General features: G+C 60.7%; 1 protein-coding gene across 1 annotated transcript; it reads left to right on the top strand.

The window, feature by feature from the left end:
- Positions 1–3,145: 3,145 nt before the first annotated feature.
- Positions 3,146–5,916, top strand: LOC144309520 (testis-specific Y-encoded protein 3-like). The gene is made up of 6 exons (XM_077890602.1): positions 3,146–3,632; positions 4,360–4,437; positions 4,599–4,710; positions 4,850–4,995; positions 5,089–5,173; positions 5,894–5,916. The coding sequence occupies exons 1-6, from the start codon at positions 3,258–3,260 to the stop codon at positions 5,914–5,916; spliced, it is 819 nt and encodes a 272-aa protein (XP_077746728.1). The 5' UTR covers positions 3,146–3,257.
- Positions 5,917–11,303: the final 5,387 nt, after the last annotated feature.

Here is an 11,303-nt window from a genome sequence, read left to right as displayed (position 1 = left end):
ATATGAGGCGACGGCACACTTGTCCACAGCCGTCGCACACATACAGATGGATGCCAGCGGTCAACACGGCTCTCCTGCAGAGGAGATCACTGAGGACGACGCTGTGGTGCTGACACGTCAGACACATGATGGGGCTCCAGGAGCCATGTAACTTTCATTAAAAGTTAGAAACACAAGATCCTGTGTGTGTTTGTGTTTGTGTGTATGCATCTCACTAATCAATCAATCAATCAATCAATCAATAAACAAACGAACGAGAATTTGAGTAAATAAAAATAACCAAGATGAGCTGGGCGTCTGAGTCCGTCTGCCTCTGAAGGAGACCCCAATTCTTTCCTTTCGGGACCCAGTGCCTGTACTGTTGCAACGGGGTGCACTACTTGTTTGGTGGCGGCCCGAGGCGTCCCATATGGTTCCAGTCAAGGAGGGGCAGGGAGCATAGAGGCCTCAGGGACTCAGCAGACCTCGCAGAGCGCACGAGGTCTGGCCCCCGATCCCCCTGAAGGTCCGCACACTCCACACCACCCTGGCTGTGTGGCTGAGGGTGGTGAGTGGCAGGAGAGCCTGTGGTGGATGGGGGACTGTGTCCGTGGGAGCCAGATCCTACCTGGCTCACTTAGGACTGCCTGCCCCATCGTGCAGGTCCAGGAGGGATACACAACCGCACAGCGTGGCGCAGGGGCCGGGGCACTGCCCAGTGAATGCGGGGCCCTCCCCCAGGCCTAGTAAGGAAGGGCTCCTGCATGGCCTGCCGCCTGCCTCCGGCCAGACTTCCTCGATTGATTGACTGACTGATTCATTGATTCATTGATTGATTGATTCATTTTTCCATTCATTCATTCATTCATTCATTCATTCATTCATTCATTTTTTGGTAGATGAGTGCTTCTATTTCCAACAACAGAGAAAGAGCAGGTAACCTGAACAGCCACCCTCTATAAAACATAAAAAAATGCAAGGCAGAATCAACCCAAACCCTTGAAATACATAGCTGAGACCACAAGGTACTGCATATGGTCGGGATGATTTTCAAAGTACAGACTTGTAAACGCAGTGCAGAAAGTTTCTGTACACCCTTCATCCGTCTCCCTCAGAGGTGAACATCTCCTGACCACGCTCCAATGATAAAAACGAAGAGACCCACATGTGTACACTAGGACTAAACTACAGACGGCACTCAGATTCCGCCAGGTTTTCCAAGGAAGGTGCTTCTTCCGCTGGACACCTGTGTGTGATAGCACATTACACTTAGTTGTCACATGGCTTTCGTTTCCGTGACACTTCTTTTGTCTTTCCTAATTGTTGAAGATGTTGACAATTTTGAAGAATACTAGCAACCGATAAGTGTAGACTGTCTCTCAGTTCACTTGTATCTGATGCTTTCTCGTGTGTAGATAGGAGTTGTGCTCTCTTTTTGGGCAAAAACGCCAGGGATGGGAAATTGATCACGTCATACCCTGCTCTGTGCCTCCCAGGCAGACAGCGTGGTCAGCTCTCAAGGCTCTGGACTGAGAAGTCTCCTGATTCTTCCTCCAACGTTCCTCCAACAACGGCACTCATGCCTGTCCCTCCCGCTGAATAGATTTTTTTACAAAATCTCTTCCTTTTCTCCAACAACAACACATTTTCACCAATGCCCTAAGTTTCAGTGCGCTATTTATCTTTCGGCCCAGACGGAAGGATGTTATTCAATATGGATAATAGGGGTCATGATCTGAGCCTTGCTCCGGCTCCTCTCGTGGTGGCTGCTGTTCCTTTGCTCCTGGTGTGCACCGTCAAGGGAACTTTCCACGGCAAGGACTCTGTCCAATGCTGTCTGTGATGCATCTTGTAAGGTCGAGGCGAGAAAAGCCCTCAAGATGTTTCAGACTTCCCCAGGTTTTGTGGTCATCATGGGATTCACTGTCTTGCAAGTGAACACTCCCCTGGATGAATTCTAGTCACCATCATCTGCCTGTTGTCCTCTCCAAGTAAGCCAGAGCTCCCGTCTTTTCCTCGGGCTTTAGGACGCGCGCGTGGTTGCCCTGCAACCTCAAATCCCTCACGAGTTAGTGACAAATTGTGAATTCAAAGGCTTTGTTTTCGGCTCTCCTTCTTAACTGCAAAGTGGGAGTGACACTCTTTCTGGCTCTTCACATCCTCAAGAGACCTCCTGGATGTAAAGGCTCCGGTGCCGGCAGGTGGTGCCCCAGGACGCAGTGGGCGGCACGCTCTCGGGGATCTCCTGGGCATCGTCTGGCAGATGTCGGCCAGGAAAATGGCCAGAGACACGGACGGGGGCTGGAGGACACCGACCCGACCTCCGCCGAGGCGGCTGCTCGGTCTCCTGGACTCCCTGGCTCAGGGCTAGTCGTGGGAGGGCGGGACCGCCCAGAGCCCCTCCCACCGCCTTGCCCCTGATTGGCAGGGCCTTCCTTGGGGCCAAGGTCCGGCACGTAACTCCACTCCCGGGGGTGGAGCTCCCGGTGAGTCAGGGCACAGGTGCCTGGCAGCAGGCGGCAGGCCAGGAGCCGCTCTGCGCCTGCGCCGCCTTCTCGCCCGCGCCTCCCGGCGGCGGCCCTAGGGGGCGTATTTCCGCCAGCCACGAGCCGGGCCACTGCGGGGACTCGCGGACTCGGACCTCCAGCGCCTTCCCTCACAGCGGCCCAGCTCCCTACAGGCCCGTGGCGGGGGGGGCGGGGGGGCGTTGGGAACCGGGCCGGGGCCCCATGGAGAGCGAGACGGGGTCCCGGGAAGCCGGGCTTGCCCCGGCATCCTGGCCCTGCTTCGTGCTGCAATGGAGACTTCAGGCAGCCGGGGCCCGCGGGGACGTAGGCACCCCGAGGGATGAGGGGACGCTGCAGTCCCTAGGCGTTGGGACCGTGCAGGAGCGTGTGCATGAAGCCAGCGCCGGGAGGGAGACCGAGCAGGCCCCGCTGCTTGTGGAGTTGGTGCTGGCGGTGGAAGACGCCATGGTGCTGGTCGAGGTCGTAGACGGGGCGGCGGCTGACAACCGTGAGGAGGCAGAGGAAGAGGGGCAGAGGGAGGGGGAGTCTCAGGCGGTGGGAGAGGAGGAGGAGTGTGAGCATGAGGAGGACTCGGGGGAGGAATCTGAGCAGGGCACGCAGTTTGAAGCGGACGACCAGGAGGCCGATGAGATGAAGACTGACCCCGAGGAATCTGATGAGGAGACCGGGACTGACGACGACGAGGAGACTGAAGACGACAGGCCTGAGGTGGACGATGACTCCGAGCAGGACGACGCCGAGGATGTGGCGATGGCTCACGAGGAAGAGGGGGAGGCTGAGGAGGAGGCCGTCATGTCTGAGACGGAGTACATGCTGGAGGAGGAGGCGAATCTTCAGGAAGAGGCACATAAGCCGGAGGAGGCCATGGAGGAGGGCCAGGGAGAGGAAGGCGCCAGGGAGCTGCAAGAGCAGCAGCAAGGGTCAGAGCATCCAGAGGCAGGGCCGAGTCCGTTGGAGTGCCCGCTGGAGGCTCTCGAGGCGCTGCGGGCAGACATGGAGCCCACCAATGGAAGAGGCAGGCGCTCCTTTGCTCCGTTCCAGCTCAGGCTGGGTCAGAGAAGGCACCATCGCCTGCAACAGCGAAGCGCCCACATGCAGGGCATCCGTGGCTTCTGGGCCAAGGCTGTATCCTTGCTGCTGTGGGGCAAGGACCCCAAGGTGACGGGGGTGGGGGGGACGTGGGGGGCTGGGGGTGGGGGGGCCGGAGCCAAGCGGGCCGTGAGGAGGGCAGGGGCGCTGTGGGGTATGGGCATCCCTCGGACAGCATTGGTGAACGCTCCCCGCCCGTCCCGGGGTGGGAGTGGCGACGACGCTCATGCCCCGGTGATCGCCACAGCCTTGGGAGCCCGCTTGAGGGTGGGCTCCTCCTGGGCTGGATCGTCCCCAGAGGCAGCGAGTGTCAAGTGCGCGGGACGACATGCGGTCCGGGTCACACGTGGGAGTGGCAGCAGGGTCTCCGCACTGGCCGCGGCTCCCCGCAAAGCCCCTTTTCGCCTCGGCACACTGCTGCAGCCAGGGGGCTGCGTGTGCCCACCTCTGACCTGGTCGCCCAGAGCCAGGGACGTGCGCCGTCCCGGGAGCAGCCCACTGTGCCTTGCCGTGGGGCCACAGGCATGTGCGGTGGACGGGGTGCGGGGAGGGGCGTGTCTCGGGATACACAGCTCCCGTCCCGTGGCAGCGCGCACATGGGCAGCAGCCCGAGGCCCAGCGGGCCGTGCTCGGTGCAGCCTGTGCGGATGGCCCGGGAGCCGGCGGGAGGGCAGGGGCGCCAGGGCCACGCTGCTGTGCGGGCCTGCGGTGTTGTTGTAGCTCTCGCATCTCCAGCCCCGGAAGGCTCCTTGACCTAAAGCAGTTTGGGAACCACCCCCAGCTGTCAGCCGTGATCAGTGAGCAAGATCTGCGCATGCTTCGCTTCATGACGAACCTGAAGGTCAGGCCCAGGGCGCGGAAGAGGGTCCTGGGTCGGGAGGCGACAGGCTAGGACACGTGATTGGCGAGCTGAGGCTGCAAGGGGGAGGCCTCAGCACAGAGGTGTCACCACGCTCCCCGGGAACCCCCAACCCCGTCCCCGTGTCCCCCATTTGTCGGCAGGTGCAGGAAGTCACCTTTCCCAGTGCCTGCCGCAGGATCCTGCTGTTCTTTGGCAAGAACTCCTACTTCCAGAACGAAGTCCTCGTGAAGGAGTATGTCGTCAGTGCTGCTGGTAAGACAGCTCGGCATGACTGCCTGCCGGCCTGCCTGCCTGCCTGCCTGCCGGCCTGCAGGCCTGCCTGGAAGCGGCGGGTGGACGGTGGAACCGGGTTCACCGTGCAGCACCGTCTCACGTGCCGGTTGCCCTGCAGGCTACAGAGCGTCGCACTCCACTCCCATCCAGTGGTCGCAGCACTACGAACGGGAGGCCTACCGCCGCCAGACCCACGACAACGGCCTTAACTTCTTCAACTGGTTCTGTGGCCACCACCTTGCCGGGTCAGGCAGGATCGCTGAGGTGGGGCCCTGTGACAGACTGGGTCAGTGAGCTCGCTGGGTCCCCCAGCTGCTCCGGGTGGGGATGTGAGTCCCGCTCTCTCTTTCCTGCCAGCTCATCATGGATGACCTGTGGCCCAATGTCCTCAAGTACTACGAGAGGAAGAAGGCGCCGGGAGAGGGAAGCCACAGGAGGACAGGTGAGGAGCCGAGGGTGTGGGCGTGGAAAGGGGGGATCTCGGGGGACTTTGGCTGACACACTGAGGCTGCGGGTGGCCCTGACGGGGAGTGACCCCAGGTCAAGTTGGCATCATCCCCCTGAACCCGGGAGGCTGGGGAAGGGCCGTGCCAAAGGGCTCGTGCCTGGGGAAGCTCAAGACATTGGGAAAGGGCTCTGTCATTGCAATGAGCCGTGCCAGAGAAACAAAGCCAGCCGAGCCGCACCGCCTGTGCGAATGGTCCTGGCGGGGCCCTGAACCCCGTCCTCCGGTGCCCGAGTACCGCCAGACGTGTGGGCACGGCCAAGGTGTCCCTGCCGCCCTTGACACCGTGCGTAGGCGAAACTTTGCAACGAGGCGCTAGGCGGGGGTGGAATCACTGCAGCGATCCCCTCGGTCTCCATTGGCGTCCCCTCCGCCGCCCAAAAGGCACACAGAGAACCCTGGCCAGCATGCCGACATTAAGGAGCACGAGTTTGAATTCCGTGGGCGCGTGCGTGGAGGAAACCTAAAGGCAGAACCCCCCGTGCTCGGGGCGGGGGCGCTGCGGGGGCCAGGAGAATCATAGCCATTGGAGCCAGGCCGAGAATCACTCGTGCGTCGGCCCCTTGGCCCAGAGACCATACAGACTTGTGTCATGGCCGCCTGGCTGTCTGTGTCTCTGCGTGTACCTGAGGCCCTGGGTGTTTCTGTCCCTGCCAGGGAGCTTCAAGATGCCGAGATGAATATGAGGCGACGGCACACTTGTCCACAGCCGTCGCACACATACAGATGGATGCCAGCGGTCAACACGGCTCTCCTGCAGAGGAGATCACTGAGGACGACGCTGTGGTGCTGACACGTCAGACACATGATGGGGCTCCAGGAGCCATGTAACTTTCATTAAAAGTTAGAAACACAAGATCCTGTGTGTGTTTGTGTTTGTGTGTATGCATCTCACTAATCAATCAATCAATCAATCAATCAATAAACAAACGAACGAGAATTTGAGTAAATAAAAATAACCAAGATGAGCTGGGCGTCTGAGTCCGTCTGCCTCTGAAGGAGACCCCAATTCTTTCCTTTCGGGACCCAGTGCCTGTACTGTTGCAACGGGGTGCACTACTTGTTTGGTGGCGGCCCGAGGCGTCCCATATGGTTCCAGTCAAGGAGGGGCAGGGAGCATAGAGGCCTCAGGGACTCAGCAGACCTCGCAGAGCGCACGAGGTCTGGCCCCCGATCCCCCTGAAGGTCCGCACACTCCACACCACCCTGGCTGTGTGGCTGAGGGTGGTGAGTGGCAGGAGAGCCTGTGGTGGATGGGGGACTGTGTCCGTGGGAGCCAGATCCTACCTGGCTCACTTAGGACTGCCTGCCCCATCGTGCAGGTCCAGGAGGGATACACAACCGCACAGCGTGGCGCAGGGGCCGGGGCACCGCCCAGTGAATGCGGGGCCCTCCCCCAGGCCTAGTAAGGAAGGGCTCCTGCATGGCCTGCCGCCTGCCTCCGGCCAGACTTCCTCGATTGATTGACTGACTGATTCATTGATTCATTGATTGATTTTTCCATTCATTCATTCATTCATTCATTCATTCATTCATTCATTCATTTTTTGGTAGATGAGTGCTTTTATTTCCAACAACAGAGAAAGAGCAGGTAACCTGAACAGCCACCCTCTATAAAACATAAAAAAATGCAAGGCAGAATCAACCCAAACCCTTGAAATACATAGCTGAGACCACAAGGTACTGCATATGGTCGGGATGATTTTCAAAGTACAGACTTGTAAACGCAGTGCAGAAAGTTTCTGTACACCCTTCATCCGTCTCCCTCAGAGGTGAACATCTCCTGACCACGCTCCAATGATAAAAACGAAGAGACCCACATGTGTACACTAGGACTAAACTACAGACGGCACTCAGATTCCGCCAGGTTTTCCAAGGAAGGTGCTTCTTCCGCTGGACACCTGTGTGTGATAGCACATTACACTTAGTTGTCACATGGCTTTCGTTTCCGTGACACTTCTTTTGTCTTTCCTAATTGTTGAAGATGTTGACAATTTTGAAGAATACTAGCAACCGATAAGTGTAGACTGTCTCTCAGTTCACTTGTATCTGATGCTTTCTCGTGTGTAGATAGGAGTTGTGCTCTCTTTTTGGGCAAAAACGCCAGGGATGGGAAATTGATCACGTCATACCCTGCTCTGTGCCTCCCAGGCAGACAGCGTGGTCAGCTCTCAAGGCTCTGGACTGAGAAGTCTCCTGATTCTTCCTCCAACGTTCCTCCAACAACGGCACTCATGCCTGTCCCTCCCGCTGAATAGATTTTTTTACAAAATCTCTTCCTTTTCTCCAACAACAACACATTTTCACCAATGCCCTAAGTTTCAGTGCGCTATTTATCTTTCGGCCCAGACGGAAGGATGTTATTCAATATGGATAATAGGGGTCATGATCTGAGCCTTGCTCCGGCTCCTCTCGTGGTGGCTGCTGTTCCTTTGCTCCTGGTGTGCACCGTCAAGGGAACTTTCCACGGCAAGGACTCTGTCCAATGCTGTCTGTGATGCATCTTGTAAGGTCGAGGCGAGAAAAGCCCTCAAGATGTTTCAGACTTCCCCAGGTTTTGTGGTCATCATGGGATTCACTGTCTTGCAAGTGAACACTCCCCTGGATGAATTCTAGTCACCATCATCTGCCTGTTGTCCTCTCCAAGTAAGCCAGAGCTCCCGTCTTTTCCTCGGGCTTTAGGACGCGCGCGTGGTTGCCCTGCAACCTCAAATCCCTCACGAGTTAGTGACAAATTGTGAATTCAAAGGCTTTGTTTTCGGCTCTCCTTCTTAACTGCAAAGTGGGAGTGACACTCTTTCTGGCTCTTCACATCCTCAAGAGACCTCCTGGATGTAAAGGCTCCGGTGCCGGCAGGTGGTGCCCCAGGACGCAGTGGGCGGCACGCTCTCGGGGATCTCCTGGGCATCGTCTGGCAGATGTCGGCCAGGAAAATGGCCAGAGACACGGACGGGGGCTGGAGGACACCGACCCGACCTCCGCCGAGGCGGCTGCTCGGTCTCCTGGACTCCCTGGCTCAGGGCTAGTCGTGGGAGGGCGGGACCGCCCAGAGCCCCTCCCACCGCCTTGCCCCTGATTGGCAGGGCCTTCCTTGGGGCCAAGGTCCGGCACGTAACTCCACTCCCGGGGGTGGAGCTCCCGGTGAGTCAGGGCACAGGTGCCTGGCAGCAGGCGGCAGGCCAGGAGCCGCTCTGCGCCTGCGCCGCCTTCTCGCCCGCGCCTCCCGGCGGCGGCCCTAGGGGGCGTATTTCCGCCAGCCACGAGCCGGGCCACTGCGGGGACTCGCGGACTCGGACCTCCAGCGCCTTCCCTCACAGCGGCCCAGCTCCCTACAGGCCCGTGGCGGGGGGGGCGGGGGGGCGTTGGGAACCGGGCCGGGGCCCCATGGAGAGCGAGACGGGGTCCCGGGAAGCCGGGCTTGCCCCGGCATCCTGGCCCTGCTTCGTGCTGCAATGGAGACTTCAGGCAGCCGGGGCCCGCGGGGACGTAGGCACCCCGAGGGATGAGGGGACGCTGCAGTCCCTAGGCGTTGGGACCGTGCAGGAGCGTGTGCATGAAGCCAGCGCCGGGAGGGAGACCGAGCAGGCCCCGCTGCTTGTGGAGTTGGTGCTGGCGGTGGAAGACGCCATGGTGCTGGTCGAGGTCGTAGACGGGGCGGCGGCTGACAACCGTGAGGAGGCAGAGGAAGAGGGGCAGAGGGAGGGGGAGTCTCAGGCGGTGGGAGAGGAGGAGGAGTGTGAGCATGAGGAGGACTCGGGGGAGGAATCTGAGCAGGGCACGCAGTTTGAAGCGGACGACCAGGAGGCCGATGAGATGAAGACTGACCCCGAGGAATCTGATGAGGAGACCGGGACTGACGACGACGAGGAGACTGAAGACGACAGGCCTGAGGTGGACGATGACTCCGAGCAGGACGACGCCGAGGATGTGGCGATGGCTCACGAGGAAGAGGGGGAGGCTGAGGAGGAGGCCGTCATGTCTGAGACGGAGTACATGCTGGAGGAGGAGGCGAATCTTCAGGAAGAGGCACATAAGCCGGAGGAGGCCATGGAGGAGGGCCAGGGAGAGGAAGGCGCCAGGGAGCTGCAAGAGCAGCAGCAAGGGTCAGAGCATCCAGAGGCAGGGCCGAGTCCGTTGGAGTGCCCGCTGGAGGCTCTCGAGGCGCTGCGGGCAGACATGGAGCCCACCAATGGAAGAGGCAGGCGCTCCTTTGCTCCGTTCCAGCTCAGGCTGGGTCAGAGAAGGCACCATCGCCTGCAACAGCGAAGCGCCCACATGCAGGGCATCCGTGGCTTCTGGGCCAAGGCTGTATCCTTGCTGCTGTGGGGCAAGGACCCCAAGGTGACGGGGGTGGGGGGGACGTGGGGGGCTGGAGGTGGGGGGGCCGGAGCCAAGCGGGCCGTGAGGAGGGCAGGGGCGCTGTGGGGTATGGGCATCCCTCGGACAGCATTGGTGAACGCTCCCCGCCCGTCCCGGGGTGGGAGTGGCGACGACGCTCATGCCCCGGTGATCGCCACAGCCTTGGGAGCCCGCTTGAGGGTGGGCTCCTCCTGGGCTGGATCGTCCCCAGAGGCAGCGAGTGTCAAGTGCGCGGGACGACATGCGGTCCGGGTCACACGTGGGAGTGGCAGCAGGGTCTCCGCACTGGCCGCGGCTCCCCGCAAAGCCCCTTTTCGCCTCGGCACACTGCTGCAGCCAGGGGGCTGCGTGTGCCCACCTCTGACCTGGTCGCCCAGAGCCAGGGACGTGCGCCGTCCCGGGAGCAGCCCACTGTGCCTTGCCGTGGGGCCACAGGCATGTGCGGTGGACGGGGTGCGGGGAGGGGCGTGTCTCGGGATACACAGCTCCCGTCCCGTGGCAGCGCGCACATGGGCAGCAGCCCGAGGCCCAGCGGGCCGTGCTCGGTGCAGCCTGTGCGGATGGCCCGGGAGCCGGCGGGAGGGCAGGGGCGCCAGGGCCACGCTGCTGTGCGGGCCTGCGGTGTTGTTGTAGCTCTCGCATCTCCAGCCCCGGAAGGCTCCTTGACCTAAAGCAGTTTGGGAACCACCCCCAGCTGTCAGCCGTGATCAGTGAGCAAGATCTGCGCATGCTTCGCTTCATGACGAACCTGAAGGTCAGGCCCAGGGCGCGGAAGAGGGTCCTGGGTCGGGAGGCGACAGGCTAGGACACGTGATTGGCGAGCTGAGGCTGCAAGGGGGAGGCTTCAGCACAGAGGTGTCACCACGCTCCCCGGGAACCCCCAACCCCGTCCCCGTGTCCCCCATTTGTCGGCAGGTGCAGGAAGTCACCTTTCCCAGTGCCTGCCGCAGGATCCTGCTGTTCTTTGGCAAGAACTCCTACTTCCAGAACGAAGTCCTCGGGAAGGAGTATGTCGTCAGTGCTGCTGGTAAGACAGCTCGGCATGACTGCCTGCCGGCCTGCCTGCCTGCCTGCCTGCCGGCCTGCAGGCCTGCCTGGAAGCGGCGGGTGGACGGTGGAACCGGGTTCACCGTGCAGCACCGTCTCACGTGCCGGTTGCCCTGCAGGCTACAGAGCGTCGCACTCCACTCCCATCCAGTGGTCGCAGCACTACGAACGGGAGGCCTACCGCCGCCAGACCCACGACAACGGCCTTAACTTCTTCAACTGGTTCTGTGGCCACCACCTTGCCGGGTCAGGCAGGATCGCTGAGGTGGGGCCCTGTGACAGACTGGGTCAGTGAGCTCGCTGGGTCCCCCAGCTGCTCCGGGTGGGGATGTGAGTCCCGCTCTCTCTTTCCTGCCAGCTCATCATGGATGACCTGTGGCCCAATGTCCTCAAGTACTACGAGAGGAAGAAGGCGCCGGGAGAGGGAAGCCACAGGAGGACAGGTGAGGAGCCGAGGGTGTGGGCGTGGAAAGGGGGGATCTCGGGGGACTTTGGCTGACACACTGAGGCTGCGGGTGGCCCTGACGGGGAGTGACCCCAGGTCAAGTTGGCATCATCCCCCTGAACCCGGGAGGCTGGGGAAGGGCCGTGCCAAAGGGCTCGTGCCTGGGGAAGCTCAAGACATTGGGAAAGGGCTCTGTCATTGCAATGAGCCGTGCCA

This window comes from Canis aureus, unplaced genomic scaffold (genome assembly GCF_053574225.1).
Source record: "Canis aureus isolate CA01 unplaced genomic scaffold, VMU_Caureus_v.1.0 NW_027326476.1_RagTag, whole genome shotgun sequence".
NCBI lineage: Eukaryota > Metazoa > Chordata > Mammalia > Carnivora > Canidae > Canis > Canis aureus.
This window is presented reverse-complemented; position numbering and strand designations above follow the sequence as displayed.

What these genes read in the sequence shown, in the direction of transcription:
- LOC144309520 (XM_077890602.1), top strand. Translation starts at nt 3,258, where the DNA reads ATGGCTCACGAGGAAGAGGGGGAGGCTGAGGAGGAGGCCGTCATGTCT. An exon ending in GTGGCTTCTGGGCCAAGGCT is followed by an intron (nt 3,633 to 4,359) that starts GTATCCTTGCTG and finishes GACCTAAAGCAG; the next exon opens with TTTGGGAACCACCCCCAGCT. An exon ending in GGTCAGGCAGGATCGCTGAG is followed by an intron (nt 4,996 to 5,088) that starts GTGGGGCCCTGT and finishes CTTTCCTGCCAG; the next exon opens with CTCATCATGGATGACCTGTG.